General features: G+C 35.0%; 1 protein-coding gene across 2 annotated transcripts in view; it reads left to right on the top strand.

Annotated features, from left to right (window-relative positions):
• uggt2 (UDP-glucose glycoprotein glucosyltransferase 2) overlaps positions 1-19671 on the top strand; it is a 652370-nt gene that overhangs the window by 228721 nt on the left and 403978 nt on the right. For both annotated transcript variants that reach the window (XM_039745402.1, XM_039745404.1), the window contains exons 9-11: positions 1044-1144; positions 13514-13613; positions 16423-16483. In XM_039745402.1, the coding sequence (XP_039601336.1) occupies positions 1044-1144; positions 13514-13613; positions 16423-16483 (262 nt within the window). The remainder of the gene's footprint in view (positions 1-1043; positions 1145-13513; positions 13614-16422; positions 16484-19671) is intronic.

Raw genomic sequence — 19671 nt, 5'->3', positions numbered from 1 at the left:
TCTTTTGTTCTCCAGGACATGCAGAGGACAGAATAGTACAGAACAGTAAGTTCAGCGCAATCAGACAGATTACTGTAGAAACGCAACACACATGAAATGCATGTTTTCCAAATAACAATCTATTATTTCCACTCTAAAACTCCACTTGACTCCCAGATAATCGAGGCATTGAGCTGGGAGAAGTTTGTGCACATTCTAAGTCAGTGGGGGGATGGAATAGCCGGCTGCTTGCAGTTTGTTTTTATCGGCACATTTACAGGACAAAGGAGGCTGGCAGAGAGGTGGGAACGGGTTTTAAGAAGCGATTTAAGGTGAGACGGATCTACGAGTTTTTTTCATAGACTCTGGTAATTCTAGTGTTAATGATGATGGTGTAAATCCATCCAATGAATCTGAATTCTGCATTTCTTAAGGAGCTCAGAGCTTTTTGCTGAATGAACAACATCTCAGTGACTGACGTTAAATGCATATGAAGTAAATGATAATGTCCAACAGTAGTTGGTATACTAGAATTGCATGGTAAATATTAAGGTTAAATATTTTTACATATTATATTACAAACATTTTTTTACAGCTCCAGATTTACTGGTACATTTAACATTGAAAACCTGGACGTTTTTGCTTTAAAGAGAACATCTTTATCTTAAATTTGTAGCCTAACCTAATAATAATGCCTGTGATCCTAATCTATTAAATTATCAATAACATTAGAAGACATAAACAAACTACCAACCTATTACAATATAGCACCTTTCCATAGTGAACACATCCCATTGTTTTTCATAAGTACACAGGTATTTGTTCACGTACATTTTTTTTAATAATAAAATGAAAATGTCCTGAAATGAACTGGTGTCCCATCTAAAGAATGGTCATCTTGAAAAGAAATCAGTAATCCATGGTACTAATGTGACATTCATTTTGACCTTTGTTTTTAATCAGGGAACAAATCACTTGAATTTATAATTTGCATTGAGTATGCCGAAAATTACATGTTTAACTGAAATGTTTCTTTTCATGTGTTTCTTTTTTTATCTCCAAAGAAATTCATATCCCTATTTAAAGGAACAGTTGGGAGAACTCCGAAAGCACCTGATTGAAAGTGCAAATGAAATGGCTCCACTGAAAGTTTGGGAACTTCAAGGTACAGTCATATTTTTTTTATAGAGTTGCCAAATTTAAGGTTATTGTATATGGGAGATTCAATTTGAGATCATGTCTTATTGCACTTAGGTTTCCAGAGAATTTTTTTTTGTAACCTTTCACGTAAAGTGGTAATTATGACACCAGTGTTAACACCTGGTCTAAAAACTGAGGAAAACTGTGCAGTTTGTGAATGTCAGAGTAATGACAAACCTGCAATTTCTTTCTGGTGAATTCAAAACTACTAACACTTTTTCTCTACCCTCCCAATGCATTTTTTATGGAAACATTAAAAGGAAGATCAGAATAGAATATGTGAACTAGTTGTAAACAGGCTATTTTCTGTACAGATTCTTAAAAGATGACCTTCAGACTTTTTATGTACCGCTAGATTTACTGTGGTTTAATCTGCTAATCATTAAAAGGCGTTTTCTGCATGTTTTTCCAATGATGTGGCAGAAAAGATAATGTGCAAGCGAATATGAGTTTAGAAAAAATGCAAAAATCTGGTACAAAATTTAAAAAGATAATGAGATCAAGCTTAAAGGCACAAAATGACAGTGTATGTTAAAAGGCAGCTTATTGGAAACACGCATTACAGATTAATTAGGTAAAATTAAAAAAAAAATGTAATGACTGATCTGGAACTGGATGGCTCCCTCTGTAGGGTTCCCTTGTACATTACCATGAAGCCATATTCTTGCCCCCAGATCACCACCAGTATTTCCCTTCCAAGATTAGAATTGTTACTAGCCTGTGTCCTTTAATTTCATACATGCTAGGTATATAGCATAAAGTGATTAATTTTCTGGAGTCCCACCCAGTGTGGCATATGTTCACCCAGATCTTTAATAATCCTTACCTTTTGTGTTAGTAGGCAACCATTTCTTTTCCACATTGGGTCTGTCAAAGCACTGCAAATCTTTGAGACATTTCTGTTGAGACTACAGTATTTAATGAATGTTTCAGTCTTTGAGGTCCTATTTTGCTGTTCCTTCCTCTTTTTTTATTTTATCTTATCTTCAACATAGATGTGGCCTTAGGACATGCAATGCCCCCCTAGCTTTCTTTGCTTCCTTTGCGTATTCCCTGCAATTTTTCAAATTCGCCATACTCTTCCTCATAACCAGTGTTAGCTCTTTATTCCCATTTTCTCTATGCATCCTACTGACCCTACTTACTGTTTATGTAACTTTTTATTTCATGGTGTCATACATCTTAAGTATCTCTTTCTTTTGAAATACATGAACATGTTGGCTGTAAAAGAGGTGATACTAATTACACTAGTATCTGTGACAGGGTGCTCTGTTGGCTAAAGGTTGTAAGGGCAAGACTACTACCAAAATGGCACACCTAAAATGTCATGTTTCCATCCAGAAGCAGAACAAGTTCTTATTGATAATAGTAGGAAAGCTCCTATGTATGTCAGATGGAGGGCCATGTGTGGCAGATTTTTTGAAATTCATTGGGCTTTGGAACCAACTTTATTATTGTAAGAGTGAGAATTTAAGCAATGCTTGCTTAGGCTACTAGGGTGCATATAAATGTCAGGGGAGAAATATATAATATAATATATATATTAGGAAGCAACACTTCCTCCTCAATAGTGCCCTTAGGAAAACTAATGGGTCTGATGGAGAAGGCAGCTAAGTAGCAGTTTTTGGAGACACTACCTCTTCAGAGGGAAACTGAAAGATCAAGAGGGCTTGGACACCAGTACCTTGTGCTCCTGGAGCAAACTGAAATCTGTTCCTGACTCTACATGTCATTTACAATCTGAGCTAGAAGTGACCCTAGGTGGGAATTTAAATCCACTTTTCAGTCAGAGGCTAACTGAGTACAGAATTGGCAGAGAATGAAATGAACACTCAATTGCTAAGAGGAAGATTATTGTTTATTTAGTTAGGTGATCCCTTAATAGAAGTTTAGATAGTTTAGATACTATAAGTGTAGATATTGAGCGATACTAAATTCAAGATAGACATCAAGAAGTGTGGCAATATAGTTAATCTTGAGGCAATATGAAATATTAATAATCAAACAAAGCTGAATTAGCTTGTCAGTCAGTAGAACCAGTACAACTAAAGACATCGACCAAAAGAGCAGAAGGGTAGAGAATATAAGATGTTCCAAGATGCTTGGTAAAGAGGTATGTCTTTAGGATGACATTGAATTTCAGTAAATTCAGAAATTCTGTGAAATTCACCCTATAGTTTTGAGGTCAAGAATTGAAGAAAAGTATAATGCAGATTTAGCACATCTAGCAAAAGGCTGGATGCTTGGCAGGCAGGTAAAAAGCATAACAAAGACATTATGGAAGAACATAAGTAGAGCCCTAATCTGGAAGTATAGAGAATCAGAGACATGCATAGACCTCTAGTTCAAACCAAAGTTTGAAACCAGAGCTTTGCTGAAATTTGGAAGCCAATGAAAATAGGAAAGTCACTATGTTCTGGAAAAGTTAGAAGAATTTGGTAGTAGTTTCAGAAACCTTCCAGGAGTAGTTTCAGTACTATAACCAGGAATAGAACAATAACCTGAACTATGAGTTGAGTGGCACAGACAAGAGAAATTAGGAAAATAGAGGTGAGAGGTTAAGTGCTTTAATGTGATCCTGAAGCGAACAAGCCACCTCACCAGATAGACAGGAATCCACAGGCATTTAGGGAGCCCCAAAAGATCATTAGGTTTTGTTTAGCGCTTATTTTGGCATTGTTTGTTTGAAATTTTAAGTTTTCCATTGTTTAACCCTAGTAAAGTATAACTTATGTATTGAAAAGGTATATTTCTGATCATTTTCACCCTTATTCTCTGGTTTTCTGTTTTTTGTGGGTACTACCTTAAGGGCCCCTTCTGTCACAGTCATTGGTTATGATAATCTGTATTATATGTAACAAAAAAAATGCATTAAATTAATTTTGTTCAAGAAACAATAAATACAAAAACTGATCTAAAAGTAGTTCTGCCCCGTTATAATACAGCCAGTGATGCATGGTCATCTTTAAACTAAAAAACCATAAGTGCCACACATAGCAATGTTAGTTCACAGTTCTTAGACTCTGGTTTGCTTCCAGGCTAAGGTGCTTTTTGTATGGAACTTGCATATTATTCCCGAATGTATTAGGGTATTCTCTGGGGGTTTCTTTCCTTATGCAGATATGCTTTAAGGTGGTTGTAACTATAACAACAACAACAACATTTATTTATATAGCACATTTTCATACAAATTATGAAGCTCAAACTGCTTTACATGATGAAGAAAGAGAAAAAAGACAAAATAAATAAAAATTAGAATAAGAGAACACTAATTAACATAGAAAAAAAGTAAGGTCCGATGGCCAGGGAGGACAGGAAAAACAAAAAAAAACTCCAGACGGCTGGAGAAAAATATTAAATCTGCATTTAAAATAGGCATTCTACCTAACATAAATGACCTCAATCAGTCCTCATGGTATTAAGGGTTCTCATGAAACAACTTGATGATGACGGTCATGTGGACTTCTGGCCTTTAATCCATCAATGTAGGGACATCACAGTGCTTTGATCAGGTGGTGGTGGCGCCGGTCGCCACTCCAGAAAACCGGAAAAAGAACAGAAGAGAAAGTAGGGGTTAGTATGGATTTTGGAGCCACCATGAATAATCATGATAAATAATTGAATATACAGACCATTAGGATTTAATTAAGATGAAGCTATAAGAAAGCCATGTTAAAGTAATCTGTTTTCAGCAGCGTTTTAAAGTGCTCCACTGTATTAGCCTGACAAATTCCTATTGGCAAGCTATTCCAGATTTTAGGTGCATAACAGCAGAAGGCCTCCTCACCACTTCTTTTAAGTTTAGCTCTTGGAATTCTTAGCAGATACTCATTTAAAGATCTGAGGTTACGATTTGGAGTGTAAGATGAAAGACATTCTGAAATATAAGATGGAGCGAGATTATTTAAGGCTTTGTAAACTATAAGCAGGATTTTAAAGTCAATTCTAAATGACACAGGTAACCAATGTAGTGACATCAAAACTTTTCTTTTCCTAGTTAAGATTCTAGCAGCTGTATTCTGCACTAGTTGCAATCGATTTATGTCTTTTTTGGGTAGTCCTGAGAGGAGAGCATTATAGTAATCTAGTTGACTGAAAACAAAAGTGTGGATTAATTTCTCAGCATCTTGCAATGTTATAAGGGGACTAACTTTTGCTATATTTCTTAAGTGGAAAAATGCTGTCCTAGTAATCTGATTAATATGTGATTTAAGTCAATAGTTACCCCTAAATTCCTTCGCTCCGTTTTGACTTTTAATCCTAATGCATCAAGTTTGTTTCTAATAACCTCATTATATCCATTATTGCCAATCACTAAAATTTCTGATTTCTCTTTATTTAGTTTGAGAAAATTACTACTTGTCCATTCAGAAACACAAGTAAAACATGGTGTCCGTGAATCAAAAGAGTCGGGGTCGTCAGGCGCTATTGATAAGTACAGTTGTGTGTCATCAGCATAGCTATGGTAGCTCACGTTATGCCCCAAGGTAATCTGACCTAACAGAAGCATGTAAATCGAAAAGAGCAGCGGACCCAGGATAGAGCCTTGTGGAACACCATATAGAATATCATGTGTCTTTGAAGTATAATTACCATAACTTACAAAGAATTTTCTACCTGCCAGGTAGGATTCAAACCAATTTAAGACACTGCCAGGGAGGCCCGTCCTTGACTAAGGTGATTTCTAAGAATGTTGTGATCAGTTGTATCGAATGCGGCACTCAGATCTAAGAGGATGAGAACAGATAAACGGCCTCTGCCTGCATTTTCCCACAAGTCATTTACTACTTTAATGAATGCAGTTTCTGTACTGTGATTTGTTCTGAAACCCGACTGAAACTTATCAAGAATAGCATGTTTATTTAGGTGGTCATTAATCTGCATAATGACTGCCTTCTCTAGAATTTTACTTAAGAAAGGCAGGTTAGAAATAGGTCTAAAATTCTTATTATTTATTATTAAAAAATTATTTTTCTTGAGCAGGGGTTTAACTACAACAGTCTTAAGACAGTCTGGGAAGACCCCAGTATCTAATGATGAGTGTACTATGTCAAAAATATTATCAATTAGCATGCCAGATACTTCTTTGAAAAAACTTGTTGGTATTGGGTTGAGGACGCAGGTGGAGGGTCTCAGTTGAGAAATTATTTTATGTAAATCTATCCTGGTGAAAGAATTTAATTTGTTTAGAAAAGAGTACTGGGGTTTAAGTGGTTCAGTATTGGGGAGATGTACGATATTATTTCTAATATTATTAATTTTGTGATTGAAAAAATACAGCAAAAGCCTCACAAGTTTCACTGGAAGTATTTTGGAGGCATTCCATTGAGTGACCTGGATTTAGCAGACGATCAATCATAGAGAATAAGACTCTGGGATTACTAGCATTGTTATTTATAATTCTAGAGAAATAACAGCGCTTCTCAAGACAGACTATGTTGTTGTATTCTATTATATTAACCTTCAATATTTCATAATGGACCGTCAGTTTAGTTTAGTATAAACAGTGTAAGTAACTGTGGATTTGTAAGTCAAAATGCACAGCAATAAACTTTCAGTCTATGAAAGGCTGCCTTTAATCTGGTTCCTGATGCTCCTAGCCCAGGTTTAGTCACTATACAGAAGTAATAGATTAGAATTTTCCAGAGGAAGCAATGCTTTAATATTTTTAGTATATAATCACAATATTAATAACTGTATTTACCAAGTACAATTTCATATTTTAGGAGTTTGGTCTGATGAATTTGGGTACACAGGCACATTAAACAAATACAGAATAGAATACAATACAGCTCAATACGATTTACATATATTATATGTAAGCTGCATAATACTGTTTCCATCTGTGAGGGAAACAGTAATCCACTAGTATTTTCATTCAGTGTCATTTAAGTGACTATTTTTCTGAGTTGGTGTCAAAGCTTTATTTTATGCCCCTCTAACTTTATTGTATTGTCAAGAAATACCTCCCTGTATAAATACGATGCAATTACTTCATATTAGTATATGCTTGTTGTATAACAGGAGTATCAATGTAGGTAATTATTAAATTAGGTTTGGAATAAATACACAAAATGTTTTGTATCTGTATTAATCCCCATGTTTCTCAAAAACTACAGGCTATAAATATTTACATGGTAAATACATCAATTACACTAGAAGCCAAGAAAATCAACAGAAGTGTAAAATAAACTGTTAGTATTTTGAGAATAGATGGAGGTAAAGTAATACTCAGATAGTCAAGATAAAATGGAACTGGTCTGAGCATCACAAGGTGAGCATTAAATGTAACTGACAAGAAAAAAGGACCCAGAAAGACCAAAGAACATATAGAGAGGGCTGCTGAAAGTAAGGACAAAGGCATATATGGGGATGTCTTTGAGGTTGTTTCCTTGCATAATACTGTAAAAAAACACTCTTGAGTGACTTATATCCCTTTAGGAATGACAGAGTCCTGCAGAAACACACTTAGAAAAGTAATATGAACTATACAGTAGCTATTTTTCTTTTGTCTTAAACTCACAACTGACTGTTATTTTGGAACTTGTAGGTCATGAAGGGAATCATTTCCTTTTGTACTATAAGTAAGACAATGTCCATTTGTGTTATTTTCAGCATTCTTTATATCAAGACATATCAGGGAACATTACTTTACAGTAAGTGACTCACTGACCTCAAGCTCAGGTGAACTGATGCCTTTCCCAAGAGTAAAACAAGAAAAATGATGTTCATCAAATTACAAGTCACTGTGATCCTGAAGTGGCCGGAAGTACAGTATGGTTTAGTTGCTAAGGCACTGGACTTTACAGCCCGAGGGTGCCTGTTCAGTTTTTGTCTCATTTTCTGACCCTAAGTAAGTCATTAAACCAGCCTGTAGTATTAAAAAAATGACTGTAGCAGTTGTAACGAATTTGTGAATTTCCTTGGATGCAGGTTTAATCCAGATGATACAAAAATAATAACTGCATAAGCACCTTAGGAAATTTATGAAAGCAAATTACAACATTGCAGATTGTTTGAAAATTTCTAATATATCAAAGGGGAAAGATAACAAGATATGTTTGCAGTAGCCAAGGCTTAAGGAAAAAGTCAAACCAGTTTACAAGGTTACAGAGATAATAAATGACAGATTTCAAAGACATGAAGCAGACGGAGTTCAGACATTTCAGACGCAATATGTGTTATGGATTGATGCATTTATGGGACTACACCTTAGGATTTTACAAAATAGAACACAGTAGTGCTATATTTTTTATCAGTGCTATTCTTCCTGTTTGTGGAAAAAAAAACAAATAAATTCACTGTACAAGACTATTAAGGAGAGTTGATGCTCAAGTTGTAAAGTTTCAAATGTTCTCCGTTGCCTCAGCTTATTTGGTGGTTTGTGTGTCCTTTTCATGCCTGCCTGTAAATGGAAGGGCATGCTGCAGTGGATGAGTGAAGTCACATTTGTAAAAAGAAAGTATTCTTAACTCACTTGCTTTATTCTTTTGCAGAATTGATTGTGTACATGTTGGATGGCTGGTGCTAAAGTAGCATTAGGTAAAGATTGAAATTTGACTTTATGGTATGTATAGTGCAATAGGTATACACTAAGAAAGGGCGTTTTGATTTATCAGTATTTAGGGATATCCACAATAGAAAATATAAATACCCAAAGTCTCAAAAATGACATGACAGATTTGGTTCAAATTATTGATCTCATAGAAAAAAGAAAAATAAGATGGCACATGTTTTTTGATTTCTTCATATTTGTCAGTAATAAAGCTGTAGCAAGTGGGGTATTCTTAGGCAGTGTGTCCTTTTTTCATCTCAGCTGTGATTGCTCAGAGAAATAGTGAGTACCTTTCATGCAACTGAATGCCATAAGCAGAACAACACCACTGTACAAGCTGAGGCTATAACTGTGAAGAGAAATGGGGCTGCCGGCAAGTGAAAAACAGCAGCTGGCCAGCACAGGAAAAAAGACAGATGTAAAGTGGATGAAGAAAATTTCAGCAAAACTAAAAGATGTGATTAGCAAGAGATCTCCTTGGGTAAATGCATTGCATGCTATTCTGACAGCTTCTTCTTACTCCTCTTGATGCAATGTAAAATACATACAAATTCATGCTGGATTGGATTGATGTGTACTTATATATATAAACTTCAAAGAGTGGGGAGTTGTGGCAGCATTTTGGTAAAATCCATGCAATATTGTGGAGAACTAAGGTATTCCCTTGGAGGTCAGACTGAGATGTGCCACTGCCCTCCGCTTTGCAAAGCAGGAAGAGGGAACTGCTGGTAATAGCCTATTAGCCCACTTCAATCCCTGTGCACAACACAAGCCTGGAGAGACTGTATGTCTTGGTCGGTTTAAAGACTTATGCAGCACAATAACGGTGTCCCCAACAGACAGAACATAGAGGAGGTGAACATTGTTCATATTTCACAAAAATACTTTTTTTCACCTGTTCAAATCTGTACAGTGCTTGAAATGTTCCGTTCATTACATGGACTACATACAGTAAATGTACAACCTGTAAACATCAATGCTGTATCTAATAAATTAATTAAAGTACACTGCAGTTCAGCACTTGTTGCTTTTGATCTATATCCACCAAAATTTTGTAAGGGTACAAGATTACAGATCAAAGCATTACATTGAAATCTGACTGAAGCTGCCATTTTTGTGTGGTCTGCTATAGTGTCAAATTATACTTATACCCAAAATTTTAATTAATCCTACTAATTACATGTTTAAATTCTAAAGAGTAGTGTTTCCTAAAAACTTGATCAGCAAATGTTAAGGTCAGTCAGTGGGACAAACAGTTAATTGATACACAGCGGAAATGTTTTACTGAAATACAATTGTATGTAGCATGTTCAAGAGTAAAGAAATCCAGTGAACTAATAACTATTAGCCCCTGGTTAAAAAAAATAAAAAAAACTAAATAATAAATATTTTATACAGAGAAGTGGTTTCCAGGGGTCAGACAGCAAGGCAACAAGGCAGGTGACACAATCGCAGCCGCCAATTCGGCTGCAGAGAAGACAAGAGTCGTCTCGGTGGATGCTGGACACTTTTTTGTGGGTAACCCTGTACTTATCAGTTAATTTATAGCCTTGTTTATTAACCCTTGCTCTGTTCTCTGATGAGTCCTCCGTCGAATCCCTATTAAAGACCTTGCTTTAAATCTTTTTGGCTCAAAATAAATACAATTATTTTGTGAAATACTTTCATCCAGTGCACAATGTCACAACATTTATAAATTACATCAAAAGATACAAAATAACTTACCTTGGATTGTTTTAGACAATGTCTTGATGAAGATGTTCGTCTCACAATCACAAACAATGAATGGAAACTCTGTATTGGAGAATACGTTGTTTCTCCTGTTTTGGGCTTTAAAAGTGTCCATAAAAAGCATTTTAACTTCTAGGCTTCTATTTATATTGGTGGACAAGTTAATACTAGAAATGCCTAAAATGTGACTGTTGATGTACAACTCATGACATCCACTCATCACTCATATCTGTACACATAAGTCAAATCAAGCAATATGGCCAAGGCTGGTGACCTAAGTTTCAAAACAGAGCAAGCAGTAATACTTTCCTGGGCACTTTCCCTGAAAGGGCTGCATAAGTCAAAACAAACCAATTGAGGCTGGTGACCTCAGGTTCTAAATACTTTACCAGGATCAGAAGCTGGATACTTCATTACCCCTGAAAGGGCTGCACAAATCAAACAGAGCAACAGAGGCTGGTGAACTCAGTTTCTAAACCTTAGCAGAGGTTAGAAGGTGGCTACCTCATTACCCTTGAAATGGCTGCTCAGTTATATCAGAATGTGCACAGCACACATCTTAACATAAAAGACAAAGTCCAACAAGGCCAGATCTCTTCCTTTGAAAGAGCTAAGCAAATCATAAATCTCTCAAACAAGTATACAGGGTGCAGATAATATCAATAACCAAGGCATGTTTCAGTGAGGAAATATTCAAAATGTAATTGTTATTTGCAGAGAAACTATGGACCATATTAAATATTAGAAGTCAAAAGTAGAAGAAAAGATACAACCTGAATGTTTTAAGTCAGTGTTCGATACAGCAATCTTTGCCTCAGTTTAACCAGTAGAGAGATGTCCATGTAATTTAAAGAGTTTATTCTTCATAATCCAACTAAGTCATTCCTTGAAAAGATGCACCATAATGAAGCAGGCTTGGTCTGCTTGAATTTTCACTTGGTAGCAGCGCTGCACTTTCATCCTTAGGCAGCATCTTATTTTCAGTGTGTCTTTATAAATGTCCTTTTCATAACAGGAACATTGTTCTTATGTTAAAAATTTGTGTCATTCCTCAATTTTGAAAGCAGGCATATTGTCCGTCTCACATCTATTCCTCTCCATGGCTAAATAAATATCTGCGTCAAACCAGTAGGTTCCTTGTTTTATACTGTGGATTGATGGGTATTTTTAGTAATTGACATTAGCCAAAATTAGCTGATTTAACAATTTGCCCTTGGTCTTGTACTTCTGTCAGATATAAGTTACTTTAAGCTAATTATGAGGAACAAGTTAAATAACAAATCTCAAAAAGCCCTCATTTCACATTTTCTCACAGAAAAATGCAAACTGTTTTGCTTATCTAAGCTTAAACAGAACAGGTAACACTTCTTCCTAATGTTTAATATGCATTTCCATATTTCTCCCAGGGTTCTTTGTATTAGCATATCTATTCACATCTCAGAATTCAATTCTTTGTTAAAATTAACTTTTATCCCCTTTTGATTTGTTTATATGATGGTTCAAAAGAATAACAGATATAGTGTTTCCCTTTGCTAAGGTTCTCTCATACTTGGCTGTAAAATTTTTTACCTTTCTCAGTAGCTCCTCGAATAATTGCCTTCATTCACCTGTATCTGCTCACCTCTCCCTTGGCTGTTCCTAACAGTATGTTGTCATCATTGAGCTAAATTGCTGGCATTTCAGCACTTCTTATCCTGTGCTCTTACACTCTACCTAGATTTAACTTTCTCCATACCTTTTTGCCAAACCCTTGGTGAAATGCTCTCAATTAAAAGCAATGTTAGTTTTCCCATATAAGGCCTATTGTAGTATAGCTATAGTCTTTGTCACACAGTTTATTCACCTTAAAAGCTACATTTTCTCTAAAATAAAGCAGCAAATTAAATATTGAGTCTTATGTAATAAACCAAAAAACTCAAATTTTTTGACCCCATTACATTCTATTTAAAATTGTACAATGTACATGACTCTTCAATCTAAAGCTCTCTGAAATCTACACAGAATTAGATCCAACAGGCATCAGCTTCTCTACTCCTTGTCCTCGATTCAGACAATATTAATATATTCATTTGTGGCCAGAAGCCTTTAGAATTTTAATAGACACTGTTTTCTCATGGTTTTTTTACACTTATTTAAGATCAACATGTGTCTTTAAAGGCTGTTCTTATGCAAAGGCTTTGTCACATTGCCAGCTTGTTAACTAACTTTGCTAATGCGAAAATGTGCTAATCCACCACTTCACAATGGCTAAACTACATGTTTTACTTAGCCTTGGTGTTTTGTATAGTTAAATCCTATATTAGATATATTAGTTGTATAAGTATAGTGGTTTAAAAATTATTTTATGTACCTTGGTGGATCCTTACGATCTTCATGTCTTCCCACCCTAGAAAAGGAGAATTATGGCAGTTAATGATGATGAAAAGGGATATATCAAGTGCCAGGGCACTTCATCACTTTATTCTAGCATATGTGCCTGTTCAAAGTTGTAAATAAATCAGTTAAGTCTCCCTTTGTTAATTATGGTTCAGACTCAAATTTCTCTAGCTGTATTTTTTACAGAATTGCCAGTTACAGTATGATATCCTAACTTATTTTTGTAGGGTTTCTTGATGAGTAGTATGAAATTAAGCCCTGTTCAAACACTGCATTCCTTGTTTATATATTTATCATTTTTAGACTTTTGCTATCGGTTCAGTTTACATTTTGTTGCCCAATCTAATCTAATCAACATATACTGTAAAATTGGTTTTTTTTTTTTGCATTTATATGCATTATTGAGGTTAATGTCATATTGCCTGTTATCCAAGCAACAAGAACCAGGGAATAAATCCATTTTTAAATCTTGAAATGGTGAGAAATAGTAAAAGTTTATAAGATGACACCCAGAAAATTATATTTCCAGTATTTTTGCAGATGTAAAGCCAACACTACCCCTATATTCTTTTACTTCTTGCTGAAAAAGCAAACTATTTTTGTTAGCATTAGTTGAGTTATTAAATGCAATCTTTACTTGAAATTCTTTTGGCTTTTTATTATCTGTTTTAGATCTCAGTTTCCAGGCAGCAGCTCATATTACCTCAGCTCCAAAATATGATGCCTTGAAGATAATGAGAGATCTTAGTCAAAATTTTCCTATTAAAGCAAGGTAATGGCTAATTTCATTAAATATATTTGAACATAAATCTAAATTTTGTGCTGATTTAATTTTTTAAAATTTTATGTAATGCAAAGTGAATGTACTGCTAGATATTTTTAAAAGTAGTATTAGTCCAAATGGTTTCTTTTTTAAAGTACTATAAATTCTAATAATAGAGTTGTGTTTTTTTAAGTAGAATATGATCAAATTGTTTATTTTTAAAAATAATATAATTAATGTCTGTGTACTGAATATGAAAAGTAATTTTCATATTTTTCATCTAGTGGCCATTGCTGAAGATTTCATTCAAAACTAGTACATGAATACGGAGTTAGTAGTTATAGTTTTGAAAAAGTTAGTTTTGCAATAATGTTTTAATAATAAGAAGAAACTATTGACATTGTTTTTTTTTATCTATCTTAATTATAGATAATATATGCAATGCACATATATATTTACCACAAAAATGTACCTACACATGCAGATTTTTCCACAGTATTATATATTGTTAACATTTCATGTTAACATTAACATTTCATTTTGCCTATCTTTTTGTAGGTTTTAGACACATATAATGAAGTGTAACAGGAAAAAACAACTTCAGAAAATTGATGTTACTTTCATTTGTTTCTTGTCAGATGTGCAATCTCCAAAGTGTGAAACATTTATTGTGCTACCCTCAATAATAGATAATTATAATCCTCTTTATAAAATCTGTACCTGCAAAGTAAACCAGAATTAGGTTATCCCTACTCAGCATTCTGTAAATTTCCCCTTATCATCTGAGAGATGCTGCCAAACCACAGGTTGTAGATGTACATCATGTCATAAGCAAAATAAATTTCTTAAAACTAAAAAAATAAAGTCAGAGTCATATTACCCAAATGAAAGGGACAATCCTGCCAAAGTGTCTCCAAGAATAAATTATACTCATTTTCAGGGAGTTACAAAAAAAATCTAATGAAAATTTAGTGATCTACAAACTTCTTTCATCTCAGCTTAATTCAGTATTGAACGTGCCACTATCATAAAAACACTGGAGAAAATCACAGTCTGCCGTAGAAAAGGAAGGCAGAAATCACTTTGACATGATCATTATTAAGAATATGTATACTCACCTTGTGTTGGACATGGATAATTCTTAACAGTTCTGACATAGTATTTCATGGCCAGATAATGCAAAGATAGAATTTGTCCATTATATCTGAAGACAATGTAGCATTGCCTTTTGCAGTGAAGACTTAACGACAGCAGTCAAGTATGATGGTTTTAATATCATAGTTTGGAGATACCTTGCTGCATTAGCAATAGAAACACTTGCTATCAATGAACGAACAATGAATTCTGCTCTGGGCTGCTGCTGCTTCATAGATCTATTCTCTTAGGTTTGATTTTCATGCCCAGAGAGTTTACATGTTCTCGCTCACTCTGCGTGTGAGTCTGCATGGGATTTTTCACTGGGTACTCTGGTTTTCCTCCCACAATGCTAATGATAAGAAGTTTAGGTTAAATGGCAATTCTAAAATGGCACCATTATTAGTATGAGATGGATGACCCTGTGATGGACTGGCATTCTGACCATGGCTGTTTCCTGTCTAGCATTCAGTAATGTTGGGATATGCTCCACCATCTCACAGCCCTGAACTAGGTTAAGTAGATTTAAAAAAGTAGATTTTAAAAGATTCTTGAGGAGAATGTCAACTATCATTCTGAGCTGAGTCTTAACCAGCTGACTCATGTAGAAATAAAATATTCCCAAATGCTGAAGAAAGTCTACACCAGAATGGTGGATAAAAAAAATATGGACCAGTCATTAACTTCATTCAGTTGTTGTAACAGGGCTTCAGATGAGCATCTCATACTCGAAAACATGACAGTGAATTTAAACTATTTAGCAGGGAGGTGTGGACTGCCATTCTCCCATAGTTCTGTGACTGACAGCTAAACAATTAGGGAACAGCTAGCTGTAGTCATTGAGTTCAAGTTACAAGTATGTTTACACATGGGACATTATGTCTTAGATAACTCTCTGATGAATTAATATCACAATGTTGTGTTTGTTCACTTTGTCTAATATTATTAACATGTGCTGTAAAATGCATAATAAAGCAATAAATTGTTTATGCAACTATTTGTTCAAGTTTTAAAAAAAACAAATAAAACAGTAGATGAGTGAGAACTCCTTTATGCCACTACCATTCCAGTGTACATACAGTATATCAGTATGCTCCACCAGTACAATTGTCATCTTTATGCAATGCTTTTGGTTGAATCTTTGAATGCTGATTTGTTTTGAAAAACATCACCTCACTAAACTCCTGACTTGTCTCAGGGCAATTTTGATAAGGTTCTGCTGTGCTTATACCTTTTATGGAACAATGTGATCCAAACTGCTATAACCCATGAGCTCAACTGCATGTCAGGCAGGTACCTCCAAGGGTGCTTAAAGCATAGCCATGGCATTCTGTACATTGAGCTTCAAGGAGATTACTTTGAAGACAGCAATAAAACATACAGTGGCTGCTTTTTTCTGAATGCATTCCATCACCATTATCCTAGATATTTTTCAAATCTCAATTTCAATGGTGAATTCTTCTTATTTTTAAAAACAATAAAATAATTCTGATGCCTCCTGCTGCTTATGTAACTGGCATTAGATCAATCAACATTACAACTAAACTGTTGTCACCAAGAAAGCATAAAGTTACTTTAAGCATATAGTTTGATGGACATTGTTTTAGGAGGTAAAATCTGCTTTATTGCTCAGTTTAGATGTAAACAAGCTAATGGCATTAGCAGTCTTTTCTTATTTCAACAGATCACTGACGAGAGTGGCAGTAAACACAGAACTGAGGAAGGAAATCGAAGAAAATCAAAAGGTGGCTTTTTCAGTAATCTAAAATTACAACAATGTTACTTCATTATAAGTGAAGTATTTTTGAAATCTTCTTGCATTTAGTTATGAATCAGTTATTTTAAGGGGAAGTTTGCATAGAACATTGTAATTAACTGCTAACAGTTCCAATTAATTACGAGGTGTATGAGCTAATGAATATTTCTTTTTGTGTTTCATCATGCTTTGCCTGTTTAAGGTAATGTGAGCCTCTTCATTATGCATTGACAGGTCTTAAGGTTGCAGGTTTCCACTTTAGTTTGGCAACTCATTGATTTTTCCCATTAAGCATTCAAGCTTTAAATCAAAATGTAATTCATTTAACACATCAAGAGGCATTCCACTAAATGGCGCTAGAAACTGTCTGAGTAATTGCTTAACATATGTAATTTTACACTATTAGAACAGTTTATTCAGCATGTGGGAAAATGAGTAAGATATAGGCATAACCACAATGACTCGTGGTAAAGTATATGAAGGAGTCAATAAAAACAGACATTAAATAAGATGCCCTTCAGATTTTTGCCAGTTACACATCATTTTCATCATTAAATTGTCGGTGCTGGAAATTCTGTAACTAAAGAGCGTCTGTAATTGGGAGAGAATCACCTGTAATAAGCACTTGGACTCCATTGACTTGTTTAAATCCCAGACTAGTTACTATCTGGTTTGAGGCTTGTGTTCTTTCAGCTTTCGTATTGGTTTCCTCGAGTTCTTCTTCTCTTTGTCTTTCAGTCCACTCCAAAAGTCTGTAGGGTAAGGCTGTTTGGTGACTCCAAATATGCCCTATTCAAGAGTTTGAATGAGTGGACTGGTATCCTGTTCAGGGTCCATTCCCCTGCAATTGCCTGATGCTGCCAGGATAGGCTTTGGATCCCTGCTCCCCTAAAATTGCATATAGAGCTGTAATGAATGGTATGTTGAAATTGTACAAACTAGTCATAACAGCATCTCCTGACATCTGTGAAAATAAGGCTATAATATTTAATGGGCATACCTCTTACAGCTGCATCCACAAAAGAAACACGAAAAAATGGATGAATAACTTGTATGCTGAAATGTTTATTGTATATATACTTGTATGCCTATGTAACTTCTTTTTGGAATTAAATAACATATTTAATCAGAATGTTTAGCCTTCGTTCACGTAACTTTGCTTGGCCCTTTGTAAAACCCATTTTAAAAAAAATACCAAAAATATCAATTTTAGTTTTTTCATTTTTCCAAGTGCATTTGGATTACATGGTAACCGTGTTTTCAGTCCAAAATTCAGTATGAAAATAAATGCAGTAATGTGGTAATAAACACACATATCTACATTAGCCTTAAATATCTGTGTTCTTTACATAGGTTTGTCCAGATTACAGTTCTGGTGTGTGTTTATTATTGTCGTCATACTTAACTGCATTCATTTCCTCTTGTTGTGAAGCTTTATGCTAAGCATTGGTTGAGAATATACAGACTCAAATTAGTAAAATGTAATGTGTGATCCCTGCGCTGTACATAGAAATAAAAAGGATAGAATAATAATTGACCATGTCCACAATAAATTGTGGACTCTTTGTCTAGTAGTTAAATCTAAGTGCAGAAGCATCATCTATCAGAAATTAATGCAGCAGAGTTTGAATAACAGTAAGGAATAATCATCTGCATAAAGATGCCTTACAAATGAACAATATTATCAATATACAGTATATTGTACTCAGAATTGAATCTTGTGGCAAAGTTTAGTAATTGTCTGACTAAGGTGGGTGAGCATTGCTAATTTTCCACCCTAATACATGTCGTTTACCTAAAAATGATACATACAATGCATCAGTATATTAATGTTATTTAATAAATAAATTCATGGCAGTTAATGAAGCAGTCTTCTTACAATGACAAGATTGATGTGGAAATGTAAGAATAGACAGTAAAAAGACTTAATATGCAAGAATGTAAATCGATTGTGATTATTCATAATGGAGTGTTTTTGTAAATAAATACAGAGAAGCCACAAGCTTGTTATGGCTAAATGATTTAAAGGTGGAGGGTATTTTAAATGTAAGAGGTGAGAAATGATGAGTAGGAAGTCTTCTCCTGAAAATAACTTCAAATACTTATTGGGAGGAGGGATGTGCTTAATCAATAACTATGTGGCACTGCACAAACTATCACAGGAAGTAAAGCCTTACACACTTGTAGTGTTGGCCCTGCTATTTGTTAAATTTATCTTTGTTAACTTTTGTTTATTTTATATAGCATCATTCATGTTTCTTTTTTTAATCATTAACATTATCATGCAGATCATATGGGGCAGAATCCCATAGCATATTCTGTAAAGCTGCTGCAACTGACAAACCGAGACTATAACTTAATAAAGGAAAAATGAAAGGGAAAAAATCAATATACTGTGGATGCTGGGGCAACCTCAGACCCCCAAACACCATATGCAACTCAGCCACAAATTCCGGTAAAATAAAATTATATTTCTTACCAAAATGTATCTTGCACAGGTTCAAGGCAGTCCAATGCTAATAAATAAATAAGTACCTGTGTCTCCTTACTGCTGTTTCTTCTCAAGCATTGTCTACTACATCCCTGATTAATGGAGACACCCCTTTTTATCTTGAACTAGAGAATACTTCCATTGCCACCATATTGCTTGCCAGAAGCACTTCTGGATCATATGGAAGCTGCAAAAAATAGGGAGGTACATTCTAAATAGAACCCTCCTGTTGTGCCCAAGGACCCCTACAGGGCTGCCCTTCCATTCTACAAGTGCCAGGCAATCCTGCAGTTGTCCAAGCTGGACTCCAGTCAGAGGAATACTACCACCTGTTGTGTTTGGAGTGTTCCTGAAATCTGTCGGCCCCCCCGTCCATCCATTTTTTGGTCATCTGTGACAGAACTCAAGGACCATCCTTGCCATGTTGTGCCTCTGTCTCTGCTGTCCCACCTGGCTGGATGGGACATCATCCCCTACCATATTTGGGTTACCAGTCCATATAAACTAACGCTTACAATATGTATATAATACAAGCTGATTGATCCTTGTCCATCCAGCAGTTACACCTGCCTGTGTGTAATTAGCACTAGCGTTTGCAATTTCCCATCCAAGGGAAGGTATTTTGTAATGCATGTAATATAGGTCAACCATTGTTGCGATCTGTAGGATGCTGGATTAGTGAGTTT

This window comes from Polypterus senegalus, chromosome 2 (genome assembly GCF_016835505.1).
Source record: "Polypterus senegalus isolate Bchr_013 chromosome 2, ASM1683550v1, whole genome shotgun sequence".
In the NCBI taxonomy this organism is placed as follows: domain Eukaryota; kingdom Metazoa; phylum Chordata; class Cladistia; order Polypteriformes; family Polypteridae; genus Polypterus; species Polypterus senegalus.
Note: the sequence above shows the minus strand (reverse complement) of the source record. Positions and strands in the feature narration are given on the sequence as shown.